Below are 18042 nucleotides of genomic sequence, written 5' to 3'. Positions count from 1 at the left end.
AAAGGACCAAAGGAAATTGGAGATATGCAGCAAAACGAGGTTGAAATGCGCCACCTACCGGCGGTAGACAGATTTAAGCGTTGTGGGCGTTAGAATGGGCGTGGCAAAGTTTTTTTTGGATCAATCGATAGGTATTGACAAGACCAATACATTTCAGTTAAAATTTTTTATCTAGCATTAATATTGTGGGCGCCACAGGCTTGGGCGGTTTGCGCTGCGCTCAAGCCTACGGAATCTAAATCTGAAATCCCATTTCTCTATCTTTGATATTTTCCGAGATATCTGCGTTCATATTTACGATTTTTTGAAGTTTGTGGGCGGTTTGTGGGCGTTCAAGTGGGCGTGGCAAACTTTTTTTGGGTCAATCCATAGGTATTGATGAGAACAATACATTTCAGTTTAAATTTTTATTCTAGCATGAAAACTGAAGGAGCCACAGTTTTGGGCGGTTTGTGGGCGTTGGAGTGGGCGTGGCACTCTGCTGAAACAAACTTCCGCTGCGTAAGAAGCTCAGGAATCTGCACGCCTAATCTCAATAGCCTAGCTCTTATAGTTTCCAAGATCTCAGCGTTCATCCGGACGGACAGACAGACGGACAGACGGACAGACGGACAGACGGACATGGCTAGATCGACTCGGCTAGTGATCCTGATCAAGAATATATATACTTTATGGGGTCGGAAACGCTTCCTTCTGCCTGTTACATACTTTCCGACGAATCTAGTATACCCTTTTACTCTACGAGTAACGGGTATAATAATTGAGGGAACAATTTTACCACTACCACTAACTTATAATTTACATTTTTTGTTTTTAAAAAACGATACACATATTTCCCCTTATATTATAAACACACTAAAAACTAATATAAGCCAGGAGGAAAAAACAATAGCAAAAAAATTAAAAAAAATAAATAAATAAAAAATTAAATAACACACAACAAAAATTTGTAAGCAAAACAAATACACAAAAATATAAATATTATAAAACAAGAAAGGAGGTTAACTTCGCCAAGCCGAAGTTTGTATACCCTTGCAGCTATAATTATTAAATTTAAAACAAGGGAGAACGCTATAGTCGAGTACCTCGACTATCAGATACCCGTTACTCAGCTTAAGGGACCAAAGGGAAATGGAGATATGCAAGCAGCAAAGCGAGATTTAAATGCGCCACCTACCGGCGGAAGACAGATTTAAGCGTTGTGGGCGTTAGGGTAGGCGTGGCAAATTTTTTTTGTATCAATCGATAGGTATTGACGAGACCAATTCATTTCAGTTAAAAATTTTTATCTAGCATGAAAATTGTGGGCGCCACAGGCTTGGGCGGTTTGTAGGCGTTATAGTGGGCGTGGCATATTCGCGTGACAAAATTGCGCTGCGTACAAAGCTACGGAATCTAAGTCTGAGATCCCGATTCTCTATCTTTTATAGTTTCCGAGATATCCACGTTCATATTTACGATTTTTTGAAGTTTGGGGGCGGCTTGTGGGCGTAAAAGTGGGCGTGGCAAACTTTTTGGGTCAATTGATAGGTATTGATGAGAACAATACATTTCAGTTAAAATTTTTATTCTAGCACCAAAACTGTAGGAGCCACAGTTTTGGGCGGTTTGTGGGCGTAAAAGTGGGCGTGGCACTCTACTGAAACAAACTTGCGCTGCGTAAGAAGCTCAGGAATCTGCACGCCAAATCTCAATAGCGTAGCTCTCATAGGTTCCAAGATCTCAGCGTTCATCCGGACAGACGGACAGACGGACATGGCTAGACCGACACGGTTAGATCGACTCGGCTAGTGATCCTGTTCAGGAACGTATGTACTTCATAGGGTCTGTTGGGGCGGTGCGGCTTGATCGATGGAAATAGTTGAAGCCCCAAGACTGAATGGTACCCAAAAAACACGGGAGTACTTTTGGGGTTTTTTCGCGACGAGCGTAGGTGTTTATTAGTACACTTTGAAACATGAACTGCCTAAGCCTAACTTAACTTAAGCGCTCCAGAGCAGAGCGGAGACTTAGGGGAGAGATGGAGAGGGAGAGCGGCCGGCAGTGCGAGCGCGCGAGATGTAGACATCTGGATAAAACTGCCGCTCGACACTGCCTCCTGAAATTAAACGCCCTTTTGACGTGAACAGGGTCGGAAGCGCTTCCTTCTACCTGTTACATAATTTCTGACGAATGAAGTATAACTTTTTACTCTACGAGTAACGGGTATAAATGGAAATAGAATACGCTTCAAAACGGCTTGTCGTTTTGTGACGCTTTATCCGTGGTATAATTTGCCACTAACTCTGTACAAGTTTTTTATTCATGCATTGCTACCTATTGGTCAATTATCCGAGGAAGCAATGGATGAAATAAATAAGGACTTGAAGCATTTTCAAGAACACAACTCCAGAAAATCCAGTCGCGAAATGAATCAGGATGTCTTTTATGTATTGCTTATCAGCTCGGATCCTTTGATTTCTACCAATTTCAAAACTCCTCAAAAAATACAACAAATGCCAAATTTAAAATTTTTAAAAAGTACACCTAATTCTCAGAGGGTGTATTCAAAATTTTTTTTAATGATCTGACAGTTGTGATGAAGATGAATGATGATGATGATAATTTGATGATATTAATTTTTTTTTTTAAATCAATTTAAAACAAGAAAGGAAGTTAACTTCGGCAAGCCGATCGTTCCTATGGCAGCCATATGATATAGTCGTTCGATTTTGATAAAATTTAAATCGAAATTCAGAATTAATTAAAAAATTTTATTTTCAAGCATAGGAGGTTATATGATAAAAAACACCGAAGCTATAATTTGTTTCATAGTATTTTCCTACTAATTTTCCGATCGTTCCTATGGCAGCTATATGATATAGTCGTCCGATTTTGATAAAATGAAATTCGCAATACAAATTATAGCTTCGGTGTTTTTTGACATATTATCTTATACTATTGGGAATATCATTTTTTGTGTTTTTAAATTTAATAATTATAGCTGCAAGGGTATATAAGCTTCGGCTTGCCGAAGTTAACTTCCTTTCTTGTTTTATATAAAAACCTTTTTTTTTATTAATTGAATGAAAAACTACACTAATTACCTAATTATGTTATTTTACATTTTTTATTGCCTTTAACAATATCCAATCAAAAAATTGTCGCCATAAGGCTCCGCTGATTTAAGGCAAGATTTTAACTCTTTGGGCCCACTGTGCGTCAGCTATAAGTGCACGTATACACACACAGATGCACGCATATCTTTTTTTCATTTTTCTTATTTTCATTAGAAATAGATTCGGATTTTGATTTAATCGCACATTTTCTAGGTTCAATGAAACACCTTTTAAATTTTCCATTTATTACACTTACTTAAATAAAAAGCAACCATTACCAGTATTGAAAAATGGTTAAACAAACAGCACATTTTAAAACCACTTTGTCAAAATTTATAACAGAGAAAAGGAAAAAGAAAAATTTTTTAAAAAAACTAATTGACTTTTGGGGCAGTTCGTGGTCGCCTACTGTACCAATTTATACTTAGCATGCGTCTTCAAGTTACATCCGAATTTATATTTTTTTTTATTTTTATGTCATGCGGTTTTTGCTTCAGGAGCTAAATTCCATTTTTTTAGGGGTCCTTATATAAACGTAGTATAGATAATTTAGCGGAATGGTGTGAGGGAAGGCCGTGAATCTATTTGTATAAAACATTTATATGTATTGGCGTAAATATAAAAAAGCAATTTCAACTCGAGAATAACACAATTAGCTTGTAATTTGAAAATAGTTTTGCCCGTTGAAAAAAATGTGTTAAAGGTGTCAGCAGGTATTATAAAGATGTTGTTTTTAAACGAATCTCAATTCCCCCGTCAGCTACAAATGCATATCAACACACACACACGGATATCTTGTTATCCGTATTATTATTTTCATTAGTTTTCCACCTGGCTTCGATTTATTCGCACATTTTCTTTGTTCAATAAAAAGCAACCATTACCAGTATTGAAAAATGGTTAAACAAAGTATGCTGTCACACCTTACGGCTGTGTTTGGTTAGCTGGGTAACGGGTATCTAACAGTCGAGGCACTATCCAATTCTAGTTTTTTTAGTTTCCTAGATCACAGCGTACGAATGGACAGACATGGATCGACTCGGCTATTGATCCTTATCAATATATATTCGTTATGGGGTTCAAAAAGCTTCCTACTACTAGTTATTTACACTAGTCAGCATAAGTATTTAGACGAATCAAAAGAAATATATACCTAAAACTTAATATACAATTTACTTTATGTACACTTTAGCAAATGATACAAAACTTTTCTTAACCCATTTAGCACTTATTAAGAATGTCGAATTTTTGAAAAAGTCTACTTTTTGAACTTTGTTCCTCGGCTGAAAAAAAAAATGTTTTGTTTCTTAATCAGGGAGATGTACCTTACCGGAAAACAAAGGTTTCCTTGAAGGCGTATTTCATCAATTTTTTTTTGTAAACAGGTGTTATTAGTATTCCGAAACAAAATTTATAGTAGCTGCAAAAATAATTTTTAAAATTCGCATTTTTTGTATTTTTTTATTGTTTTTAAATGGGACGATCTCAGTCAAAAACAAGGAAGAACGCTATAGTCGAGTACCTCGACTATCAGATACCCGTTACTCAGCTAAAAGGACCAAAGGAAAATGGAGATATGCAGCAAAGCGAGGTTGAAATGCGCCACCTACCGGCGGTAGACAGATTTAAGCGTTGTGGGCGTTAGAATGGGCGTGGCAAAGTTTTTTTTGGATCAATCGATAGGTATTGACAAGACCAATACATTTCAGTTAAAATTTTTTATCTAGCATGAATATTGTGGGCGCCACAGGCTTGGGCGGTTTGTGGGCGTTAGAGTGGGCGTGGCATATTCGCGTGACAAACTTGCGCTGCGCTCAAGCCTACGGAATCTAAATCTGAAATCCCATTTCTCTATCTTTGATATTTTCCGAGATATCTGCGTTCATATTTACGATTTTTTGAAGTTTGTGGGCGGTTTGTGGGCGTTCAAGTGGGCGTGGCAAACTTTTTTTGGGTCAATCGATAGGTATTGATAAGAACAATACATTTCAGTTTAAATTTTTATTCTAGCATGAAAACTGAAGGAGCCACAGTTTTGGGCGGTTTGTAGGCGTTGGAGTGGGCGTGGCACTCTGCTGAAACAAACTTGCGCTGCGTAAGAAGCTCAGGAATCTGCACGCCTAATCTCAATAGCCTAGCTCTTATAGTTTCCAAGATCTCAGCGTTCATCCGGACGGACAGACAGACGGACAGACGGACAGACGGACAGACGGACATGGCTAGATCGACTCGGCTAGTGATCCTGATCAAGAATATATATACTTTATGGGGTCGGAAACGCTTCCTTCTGCCTGTTACATACTTTCCGACGAATCTAGTATACCCTTTTACTCTACGAGTAACGGGTGTAAAAAATGTGGCTCTAGTAATTTTTATTAAACATTTTCAAAAAATCATAGAAAATATTTGCGAAGAAATTAAAAAAAAAAATTTTTTATACTTCTATTTGTTTTGTAGTCACCTACAACTTTTGAGATAAGATGTCAAAAAATCTCTCCATTTGAACAAAAAAAAATTTTTTTTTTGGGAAAGAGTGTAATGGTCGTCTTGTTTGGCAAGAAGTAGTTTTCATTCCCATACTATTGTTTTGGAAAGAAAAATGTTATTGGTCAAGTAATTCTTTTAAAACTATTTATTTATTTAACTTATTTTAACTAGATAGAGCCCGCCACAGGAGTACCAGATATTCACATTTTTCGACAACCCCCTGTGAATGATAAATAGTGGTTCTTCAAAAAGCACCCCTACATCATATTGAGAGTCGAGGCCGACCAAGAATATCGTAAGTAGTTGCATAACGTAACCTGCACATATGACGTTGACACTACCCTCTTTAATTAGTGAATCGCAAGCCCCGTCAATATACCCCCGGAGTTCTGCTTTTGCTAAAAGACCTCAACTTGGCAGCCAGGTTTTAACCTCACAGACACGTGGTGGGCCCCAGTGACCTCTAACTGTCCCGTTTATTGGTTGAGCCATCTAAAATTCTCCTCTTCTCCCCATCTAAAATTCTGCCTAAGGGCAAGCAGTACTCTCCCCACAAAAAGGCAAAAGGCGAAGTGTAAAACATAGTGATCCCGCTAAACTCGTAAAAAATCAGAGGCTCATATCGTTGGCAGACATGTAGATCAAATTTACACCGAGGGATATAAAACCATAAAAATAAAACCATAAATACAACCATGTAAAAGTTTAAAAACCAACAAACAAAGTTTAACAAGCAATTCAGAGCCTTGAACAAGTTACAACTGTAAATTTAATTAAAACAAAACACTTCCCATAACAACAAGCCAGCCGATGGGTTATTGAATAGAGATCAATGGACAAAACAATAATGTTACTTACAACTCCCTAAGCACCCACCAATCACAACATCAACTCTGCAGCAACATGAAGGCCTTCATTAAGTGGGTAAGCTTTTCTCCAAAAAACTTCGTTTAAATAAAAGCCAACGGAAGCAACAGCAAATTAAAAATTAAATACACTCAGGGAAAAAAACGTTCTCAGCGTTCTCGCCTTTGAGAATGGTCGATCTTGATTTCAGTATGAATCGTTCCCGATTTCAACATCGAATCGACCTCGATTTCGAGAATAACCGTTCTCGGTTTCAACATCGAATCGACCTCGATTTCGAGAATAACCGTTCTCGGTTTCAACATCGAATCGATCTCGTTTTCCAGAAGAACCGTTCTCGGTTTCAACATCGCATCGATCTCGCTTCCAGAACCCATTCTCAATAAAAATGCTAAATTTTTTAAATTTATATATATTTTAGCCTTACCGCTTTAATGTCATTATTAAGGGTATATACATGGAGGGGGGCGTTACAAAGTCTGTCAAATTAAAAATGTAGTTTCTTAATGGATTTTTATTGATTGTATGCTATGGGCTTCAAAACATAAATTTGTTTGTTCTTCCTCTTCCTTTTGTATGTAATATTTCCAAAGAAGAAACTTTAGAATGTCCTAATTTTGGCCAGTCTTGCATGAATTCTAAATTGCATAGCGATTTTACATCTTCTTGGCGAATTTTACATGTTTTTTCCCAGAGTCTACAGACTTCGCTCCAATCCGATGAGTCTCTCTTCAAATGCAATTTTAATGACAGTGATAGTCCCTTGTCGTAGTCATCAAAATCGTGTGGAATATTTTCATCATCTTCTTTACTAGATAAAACTTTGCGACGTCTGTTCTTATACTTAGAATATAATTTTCCACTGAGGTTTCTATGTTTTTTTCCCCGAGGAATAATATAATAATCGTTAAGATAAAAGCAGAATGTTTAAAAATAAAATTAAAATCGTTTTTGATTGTGGTTTAAGTATTACCCGGCCTTGCGCTTCGCAAAGAAAATGCTTATAATCTCGGGGAACAACTTCGAAAAATCTGCGGTTTGAACAACAATGTTGTTGCGGAAAATATATTCTGTAATTATATATATTACTAACACAATACTAAAACCGAGAAGAACCGATCTCGTTTTTTTCCGTTCTCAATTTTTCTGGGTGTACTGACATAAAAAGTAATAGAACCATAACAATAATATTCATTGTGACGTTTCCGAAACCATGCAGATAGATAAAGGAGATACGTAAATGTAATCTTAGATCGCCAGACTGCCTACGGGTATTGCCTGACAACCTGTACAGCTATTGTATTTGGTTTTTTGTTTTGATTCTCATGATCTTTCTGCACCGGGTTACCTTTCGTTTGGCTGATAACGACTATTGATTTTGCAAATTGTTTTTCTCAAATATTTTAAGCTAACCCTAATTTGTTCCAACTGGTATTGTTGTGGGAAAATGATTTTTATTGTTATTTGAACGCAAAGTAAAGTTAAATTAAAACAGAATCCAAAAAGTAATGAAAAACACTTAAATAGAAATACTTATACAAATATGAATACCTAATTCCCCAGTTTAAAAGAACTCTACAACTTATGTAACTACCAGAAATTACTGGAAACAGCCCTTAAAGTAATATCAGTCAATTCCTTTTACAATTTATATTAAGAATTATACAGAGATGCATATCACGATGAATTTCTAAGTTTTTATTAGACATGGGGGTATAAACGATAATAAAAGGGGACATTAACATTTGGGTTTGCTCTTATTTTTCCGAGAGAAACATGGTCGGGTGGGTTAAGAAAACCTGTGGCCGCTAGCATCAACGCTACCCCCTTGCAATACTTTGAAGATCGTATCTATAAACTAATTAGTTTGATTTTTGCCTTGGCATTTCACCTTAAAGAAGGTTTTGTTGGTTTAAGGGACTCTATGTAATAAAATTCGTAGTGTCGAGTTTAGGCATCAGCAAGAACCTACCCCACCCAGAATGAGCTACCGTTTTAAGGGTCCCGCTGCCGCTGATTGTCCCAAAATTGTCGACTCGTTGTCTTTCAACATCATCATGCAACACGCTACAAGTGACATTCCGAACGAATCGTTCTACGCTATGTCCTACACTTCCCTACCACTTCGAGTTCATCTAGGCTTCGAATGATTTTGCTGTTATTAGTTCGTAATAAGTGCATACAAATTGAAAATTTGGAATTTGACAACTATTTTGTTAAAGCTGTGACGTGAGGCAAAGCTTCCAAGCCTTGTTTGGTAATATACAGCTGAATGCCTTTTAGGTATAGCTGTGTATTATGTCGACCTTTGTAATTATAAGGGTAAATAGTGTGATGAAGTCGAGCTGAAAATAAAAGATTATTATAGCACCTTACCCAATTTTTCACCACAGAAGACACAGTTGATGTACTGGGTCCATATTAAGGCCCAGCCAAAGAAAACCACACGAAGATGAAGGTGTCGGTAGTTAAAGCGGTGTATCCTCCACTCCGGGCGAGACTCCATCATAAATTCGCAGGTATAAATTGTATTAATTCACTCGTTTATTTACAAATTTTGTATTAATCTATGTTGTTACTGGGATTCACCGATTTTTTAGTCTGTCTGCACATTAAGCAGTAGCCGCTTTTGCTGCGAACTTCCCCTAAGAGTCATGTATTACTCCATGCTTCTTAGCAAAAAGTTTTTTTACTTCCGGCTACGAAATATTAGTCCACAGCAGCAAACGTTCTATTCGGAATTCAACATATATTAAGGTAAATTCGATAAGTCGGAATTCTTGAGAGAGAACCTTCTTAATTCCAAATCCAATATATGTGTGAATTTTGAATTTTAAAAATCCATGTTTTAAAATATTCCGAAGGTGATATCTGTAAGGAAGAATGAGTATGTTATTCTATGAATTTGTTCAAATAGTTATTTAAATTCTAAAATGAAGTGCTTCCGTCAATACCTGAACAAACCACGAACCGCCCAAATCGGAAACTATTAAAGCTAGAAATTGGGTATTAAGCATGTTAAATGTGGCGCCCACACTTTCAAATATAACAATTCAAAATACATTTTATTTTTGTCGCTCGTCTACGTACCACGCCCGAAATTGTTAGATTCAGTCCATTAGTAAATAAGTAATAATCTTACGCCGTATTTAGCAAGAACATCGTCAATGGCACCACAGCGAGTAGATAATAATGAAAAGTGCAAAATGTAAGGTAGATAAAGTGAGGTGAATTTGTTTGTTTCTTTTTTCGTGGTGTGGTGCACTATGAATTCCGTCCACCCGGCCAAACTGTTAATAATGAATACTATTTAAGAGTTATGCGTCGTTTGCATGAAGCAATTTGACTAAAAAATTCAGAACTATGGGCAACAACAACTCTTGGTTTTTGAATAACGATAATGCACCGGCTCACTTTACTCGTTCTTCGTAACCATTACTGCGAAAATTCGACGCATATCGTTCCGCAACCATCGTATTCGCCTGATTTGGTTCCGAGTGACTTCTACCCATTCCCAAATCTCAAGAGACCACTTCGGGGAACGCTTTTTAAGTCGATTGAGAAGATAAATAAAGTCAAAGAAGGCGCTGATGGGAAAAGGGACTATTTGGCATGTTTCGAGGATCGGAAAAATCAATGGTGTATTTGATCGGGAGGGCATTACTTTAAGGGGGATGATATTGATTTAGAAGATTAAAAAAAGGTTTTTTTATTTTACGAAAAAATGCACTATTTGCCCTGAGCAGTATTTATTTTCAAATTGGTTAGAGCTAAGTAACGGTTTTTTGATAGTCGAGACACGTTCTCTCTTGCTTTGATTTTTATTTCGTTTTTATGCGTTATTGCGTCGCGCTTTGATCCAATATAGAAGTTAAGAAAGCGAGAGCGATAACAACCAAACACGAATCGGATTTGACTTCGGTTTTTGCTGTAGTGATGCCACTGTCTAGAAAAGGAAGTGACGGTTTTGATTTGTTATACCCGTTACTCGTAGAGTAAAAGGGTATACTAGATTCGTCGGAAAGTATGTAACAGGCAGAAGGAAGCGTTTCCGACCCCATAAAGTATATATATTCTTGATCAGGATTACTAGCCGAGTCGATCTAGCCATGTCCGTCTGTCCGTCTGTTTGGCGTGCAGATTCCTGAGCTTCTTACGCAGCGCAAGTTTGTTTCAGTAAACTGCCACGCCCACTCTAATGCCCACAAACCGCCCAAAACTGTGGCTCCTACAGTTTTGATGCTAGATAGAAAATTTTAACTGAAATGTATTAGTCTTGTCAATACCTATAGATTGACTTAAAAAATTTTGCTACGCCCACTCTAACGCCCACAAACCTCCCAAGAAAAAAAGCCATGACGTCAGAGCCAGACAATGCGAAATGTTTTTACGCGTGTATGTGTGTGTATGTAAATAGTTGCCGGCCGAACTTAGCGGCAAAGAAAAAAGCACCTACCCTAACGCCCACAACGCTTAAATCTGTCTTCCGCCGGTAGGTGGCGCATTTAAATCTCGATTTGCTGCTTGCATATCTCCATTTCCCTTTGGTTCCTTAAGCTGTGTAACGGGTATCTGATAGTCGAGGTACTCGACTATAGCGTTGTCCCTTGTTTTACTTATGCTTCTATTGTGAGTGATATGTATCATAATCACGAAATCTTGGCCAGAACCGTTTACTTTATCGATATTCTTTGTTATTATGTGCACTCTAACATACACCCAAAAAAAAAAATGATCATAGAAACAAAACTATTCGTACATTAAAACTAAACTATTGAGTGTCAAAAATATCTTGATAAGATGCGTATTAACCTTATGACACCGAAAGTATTAAACTGAAACTTTCGAAGTTATCAAAGTTAAACTAACGAGTATAAAATTTATACTCACTCCGTGTACTGAAATGTTTGCTGATAGTTTACTTTTTATACTATTTAGTATAAAAACAAGGAAGAACGCTATAGTCGAGTACCTCGACTATCAGATACCCGTTACTCAGCTAAAAGGACCAAAGGAAATTGGAGATATGCAGCAAAGCGAGGTTGAAATGCGCCACCTACCGGCGGTAGACAGATTTAAGCGTTGTGGGCGTTAGAATGGGCGTGGCAAAGTTTTTTTTGGATCAATCGATAGGTATTGACAAGACCAATACATTTCAGTTAAAATTTTTTATCTAGCATGAATATTGTGGGCGCCACAGGCTTGGGCGGTTTGTGGGCGTTAGAGTGGGCGTGGCATATTCGCGTGACAAACTTGCGCTGCGCTCAAGCCTACGGAATCTAAATCTGAAATCCCATTTCTCTATCTTTGATATTTTCCGAGATATCTGCGTTCATATTTACGATTTTTTGAAGTTTGTGGGCGGTTTGTGGGCGTTCAAGTGGGCGTGGCAAACTTTTTTTGGGTCAATCGATAGGTATTGATGAGAACAATACATTTCAGTTTAAATTTTTATTCTAGCATGAAAACTGAAGGAGCCACAGTTTTGGGCGGTTTGTGGGCGTTAGAGTGGGCGTGGCACTCTGCTGAAACAAACTTGCGCTGCGTAAGAAGCTCAGGAATCTGCACGCCTAATCTCAATAGCCTAGCTCTTATAGTTTCCAAGATCTCAGCGTTCATCCGGACGGACAGACAGACGGACAGACGGACAGACGGACATGGCTAGATCGACTCGGCTAGTGATCCTGATCAAGAATATATATACTTTATGGGGTCGGAAACGCTTCCTTCTGCCTGTTACATACTTTCCGACGAATCTAGTATACCCTTTTACTCTACGAGTAACGGGTATAACTATGCTATGTAGTCTCCGTTTTATACTATTTCGCATACATATTATACTAATCTAGAGAGCCGTAGTATACTTTTTAAGCTATTTATCGAAATCGTTAGTATACATTTTATACTATTTCGTATAAGACTTATACGATTTCCCTGTTGCCTGTAGTATAAAATTTATATTATTTTGTTTTTCGTGGTATCCCAATAATCCCAAATCCAATAATCACGTTGTATGTTGTTTTTCTTTTATTACTATTTCATATATTATGTCATAAATATTCATACTTTGCGCAACACACATAACATGTTTTTAGCTCCTTCGTGTTTTTTTTTATATTCCTTTACCTAACACGTATATACAGACTAAAATAAGTACAAGCAACAACAGAAGGCCGTGATTCCGCGGTATCACCGCAAGGTATTGCTTAGCGCAATGGTAGCCACCTAGGCTGTAGCTTCTCTCCTCTCCTTCTCGATGCGACGCAGCGTTCGCAGGACACTCGCTGCGTAGGCTGCCGTCGCTGGCCGAACTCTTGCCCCGGTGGTCTTCATCAGCATTTGGCGATCAGACCCGAAGCGGCGACATTAAAATAGGACATGCTGATCGTCCTCAACAATCCCACTGCCGCACTCTGGACAACCGTTCTCCGTGTCGTGTCCGAAGCGCTTAAGGAAGCTTCGGAAGCAACCAGTGCACTCAGCGCCTGCGTGAGGTAGAATTCTACCTGGCCGTGCTTCCTATTTACCCTTGCGTCCAGCGTCCCTTGCTGGAGTTGTCCCAGGCTGCCTGCCAGTTGTCGACGCTCTGCATCCTGGCTCTCCTCTTCACCTCGGTCTTGGTTCTGTGGCCCGCCTGTTCGCCTGCTAGAGCCGCTTGTAAGTCCTTGGCCTCCCGCACCAGTTCACATAGGGGAACTTGGCCTGCAATGACGAGCGCTTCGTCGTCCGAGATCGTCCGAAAGGCACTCGCTGTTCTGACAGCACAAAGGCGGTACGTCGAGCTCGTTAGCTCCTTCGCGGTATGCATCTGTACGCGTGCGTAAAGCACTTGCATCTGAAAATACACAATACACACAATATTTACCAACAGGGACAATATAATATTGATTTTTTTTAATTTTAGAACAAATATTTTACTTACATGTTGACTCGGCACAAATTTCACAAAAATGCGGGACCAAACTCACCGAGATAAATCGTCACAATAATCATTAACGCGTCAAAAAACTCAAAATCCAGTAGCATTTTCTGTGTTCGTATACTCGCTATTCTCCTGGTTTCAAACCAAAATATATGTTCGAATAATCGCTATTGTCCTAGTTTCACACCATGAAAAACTATTTTATGTTCAGTATACTATGTATGCTACTGAGTCTCACTCACATAATAATTAGTATAAGCTTAATACTATAAAGTGTTGGCATGAAACTATTTTGTAATAACTTGAAACTACATTTTCTTTATACTACATCAAGTTTTTGTTGAAACCAAAAGTATAAATAATAAACTAAGTAGTCAAATATGACTAGTTTAAAAATAACACTATAGGTTTACGCTTTATACTCTTTGGTAGAGCACTTACACTACAAAGTATACAGTTGAAACTAATTAGTGTTGAGTTAGTACTTACATTTTTATACTAACTTTAGTATACTTTTAACACAACGCTTATTAAGTGTGTACTTTTGGTTTTTTTTTTGGGTGTACCAAAAATATCACAGCTATACAGAGCCGTATAAAGTCAGTTGGACATTTAATCTCATCTCGATCTGTCGTCACCTTTCAATCGGAACACAACATTTTCTGGCGACAAGTGAAAAAAGAGAAAAAGAGTCGGTGGACTAAAACAATAGTGATCGAACGCAAAATTACATCCAACATTATTGGCTTATCAGCAAGAATTTGCGCAAAAGTTGATGCAACAACAACAAAAATAGATGGAATCCATACTTTCACAAAAAGTTTTGTTAACATATCCAGATCCAGATTCCAAACTTTAATAAAGACAATGAAAATTGGAAAACGTATGTCCAACAATTAACACAGCACTTTTCCGCCTACTCGGTGCAATCAGCAGATAGAAAAAAAAGTGTGTTTTCTATCGTGGGAAGCCGCTTTCCAGAAGTTGCAGCCGTCGCTCGAAGACGTTCTATCAATTGACGAAGCTTACGAGGCAACAACAAAGACAGTGGCAGTAATCAAAGAGAGTTAGAAGAGAGCTCTTGATACAAACGCAGTATACAAACAAAAGGCAAATCAGCAAAAACGCAATATTTCTTATAGTAAAGACACGACTGCTTTAAAATCGTGCTTTGGCTGCGGTCACTCTCATTCTCTCGAAAATTGCAAATTTCGGGAGGCAATTTGCCACTAATGTGCCAGGAAGAGACACATAGCTGTCGTTTGCTTATCCAAGCAGTGCAAAGACAAAGAAGACACCGATCAACAAAAAAACCGAAAAAAAACGCAGAGAATTCAAACAATTTACAACTTATCCACCTTGGTCAAGTTTGAAGGAAACAAAACTGTGATTGAAGTGGAGCTCTTCAATACAATCGTGTCCTTCCAAAAGGATTCTGGTGCAACGGTATCAGTATTGAATGTCAATACATACAAAAAGCTAAACAGCCCGAGACTGCAGAAGTGCAATCGAATCTTGCACGCATTTGGCCAACAACAAATTCCTGTACTGGGTGAGATACACACTGTAGCAAAGTGTGGCAACAATTTGGCAAATGTGGCTATAATTGTGGCTAATGTTGAGAACTCCAATAATCTGTTCGGCTTGGATTTGTTTAATACAATTCAATTTTGAAATTCAGCATAACGCAAACGTCACTGAAAAGCAGGGGACTCAAATGACAGATATTTGCCACAGGTATAAGGAGGTATTTGAGCCGGCTATTGGTACGGTAAAAAAATTTAATGCATGCATTTACCTTAAATCGAGTTCCGTACCAAAGTTCTACAAAAGCAGGCATATTCCGTTTGCCAATTGGATCAGTTCAAGGAAGAAGCGAAGCGTCTCATACAAGCAGGTATTTGGAAACCCATAAGATTTAGCAACTGGGCATCGCCAATAGTACTAGCACCGAAACCAGGTGGAGCACTACGAGTATGCGGCGATTTCAAGCAAGGCGTCAATTGGACATCAAGCAATATCCATTGCCGACACGTGAGTTTTTGTTACACAAAACTCGTCACGGCACGCAATTCTCCAAAATTGACCTCTAAGACGCTTACTTACGCGAAAGAAATTATGGTTTTCAACATGCCGTCGGGTCTCTTTCAGTACCAACGTTTGTCGTATGGAATAGCTAGCGCACCAGCTGTATTCCAGCGTCACCTTGAGCAACTTCTAAGCGAAATAGGTTGTGGAAATTATCTTGACGACATAATTATTTCGGCTTCTACAGTGGATCAACACATAGCCAGACTTGAACAAATTTTATGCATTTTACAGGCGAATGGCATAAATTTAAGAAAGAGAAATGTTTCTTTCTAAGGGATAAAATTGAGTACCTTGTGAGAAGGGTCAGTGTTAAGGGCATCCTTCCGGATTCGTCAGGACTAGAAGCCGTTAAGGAATCAAAGCCGTCCTGTAATCTACAACAGCTAGATGCGTTAATGAGAAAACTGAACTATTACTGCAATTCCATTTCAAATAACTCCCAGTTAGCTTCACCCCTAAATCAATTGCGTAGAAAGAACACACCCTTCAAGTTTGGATCAGAGCAACAGCAAGCTTTCTCAGCTTTGAAGAAGCATATCCTCGACGCTACTGAGCTTGCACATTTCAACGAGAATCTTCCGCTTGTTTTAGCCACAGATGCATCCTCATTCGGCATTGGTGTTAAATTGTCACACATACATCCAGATGGCAAGGAAAAGCCAATAGCCTTCGCATTGAAACCCCTTGACGTTCACCAAGTTGGAATCCCTTTCAATCATATTTGGGGTAAAGAAGTTTCATTAGTATTTATATGGCAGGAAATTTATTCTTATAACTGATCACAAGCCGTTGGTCACAATCTTTAATCCTAGCAAGCATTTGTCAACAATGACTTCAAACAGACTCCAGCTATAATATTAATGGCTTACAATTTTGATATTAAATCTCGCTCAACCACAGCTCATGGAAACGCAGACGCACTCTCACGACTTCCTATAAGCTTCCTTTTCGATAAGGAAGAGGAATGCTATAACATCGTCGATACATCATGTCCAATAAATGCCGAAATCATCAATGAAAGTCTGAGAATCGATAACATTTTGCAGAGAGTATAGAACTTCGTATCAACTGGTTGGCCAGAACAACAGGATGATCCCGAAATACAACCTTACTTCAGCCGCAGATTTGCCTCGACGATTAACAACAAGGTGCTATGTCTCCATTCTGATTTCAACAGAATTATTATTCCTCGGAAGCTTCGAAGTAAAATTCTTATACTTCATCACATTTGACTCACTGTGGTTAATATGCGTCGATGCTTATTCTCAGTTCCCGTTCATAACCCAAATGTCGTCGACTACAACTGCAAATACTATATCAGCGCTCACAGCTATATTTGCAATTGAGGGTTACCCCAAAACAATTGTCAGTGATAATGGACCGCAACTCACTGCAGAAACCTTTAAGGAATTTTGCCTTCAACTTGGAATTAACCACCTAACAACAGCTCCTTTTCACCCAGCATTAAATAAACGTGCTAAGGGCTTCGTCCAAACTTTTAAAACTTCTGTCGGCAAAAACATAAAGGACGGTTATTCAGTAAAAACAGCGCTTACGAAATACCTTAGTTCGTATCGTTTCACCTCGAACTCATTTGAAACAAGGAAGAACGCTATAGTCGAGTACCTCGACTATCAGATACCCGTTACTCAGCTAAAGGGACAAAAGGGAAATGGAGATATGCAAACAGCAAAGCGATACTGAAATGCGCCACCTACCCCTGACCTCAATATATGGTTATGTGGGCAATAGACAGATTTCAGCGTTATGGGCGTAAGAGTGAGCGTGGCAAACATGTTTTTGGGGTCAATCGATAGGTATTGATGAGAAAAATTCATTTCAGACTAAAGCCTAGTACTCAGATCGGCTAAGAGTTTCACTAGTCGAAAAATCTTATTCTTTCTAGTGTGACCGAAGTTTTCAAAGTTCACCCGCCATGCATGTGGCATGGTCTTACTGTCAAGCAGCTGGGTTTGTTGACAAACGGAATACAAATCAATTGGAGCAATTTAAAAAAGAAGAGTCTGCTGGTGCACAAAGAAATTAAAATTAAAATAAATGAAATTTTCAACGAATGTTTTTATTTAGGTAAATTAGAAGCTTTAGGCTTCCTTCTCGCCCCACGCCATCTTTCCCGCGCCATCTGTAGTCCAGCTCCGAGCTGGCCAATAATGGCTGGTAATGGCTCCTCCAGCTGTCCCTTAGCGGGCGACCTTATTTCCTCCTCACTATAGAAGCCGGCGCATCCTCTATCTCCGCCTCCATCACCAGCTGCCAAGTAGCTGGTGAAGGAGGAGTTCTCAATGGAGAGCTCGTCGGAGATCGAGCGATGTCCCATGTTCCTTCCCACTGGGATTCTCTAGTGGATCTTCTCCAGCGCTTCAACTATTCTGCTGATTTGCCCCGTTGTGGTATTGCTTCCTGTCGGTCAAGTCCAACATAATGGGCAACGGCTTGGTTCAGGCGTCCTTTTTTATCTGCACTGACCTCCTTTAGCCGTTTTTCGTCAATTTTTAATTTTTAAATTCCCCACCGCTTCTGCACGAACACCGCCAAAGATCAAATTTCTTATTCTTT

The 18042-nt window shown here is 38.7% G+C and overlaps 1 protein-coding gene across 3 annotated transcripts in view; it reads right to left on the bottom strand.

Annotated features, from left to right (window-relative positions):
- The window catches only part of LOC119562331, a 200608-nt gene that overhangs the window by 143398 nt on the left and 39168 nt on the right, over positions 1-18042 (bottom strand). For all 3 annotated transcript variants that reach the window (XM_037875491.1, XM_037875492.1, XM_037875490.1), the window contains one exon: positions 8829-9323. In XM_037875491.1, the coding sequence (XP_037731419.1) occupies positions 8829-8961 (133 nt within the window). In that variant the 5' untranslated portion in view covers positions 8962-9323. The remainder of the gene's footprint in view (positions 1-8828; positions 9324-18042) is intronic.

The sequence above is a fragment of the Drosophila subpulchrella genome, unplaced genomic scaffold (assembly GCF_014743375.2).
Source record: "Drosophila subpulchrella strain 33 F10 #4 breed RU33 unplaced genomic scaffold, RU_Dsub_v1.1 Primary Assembly Seq422, whole genome shotgun sequence".
In the NCBI taxonomy this organism is placed as follows: domain Eukaryota; kingdom Metazoa; phylum Arthropoda; class Insecta; order Diptera; family Drosophilidae; genus Drosophila; species Drosophila subpulchrella.
The sequence above is the reverse complement of the archived record's forward strand: the minus strand, read 5'-3'. Positions and strand labels throughout refer to the sequence as shown.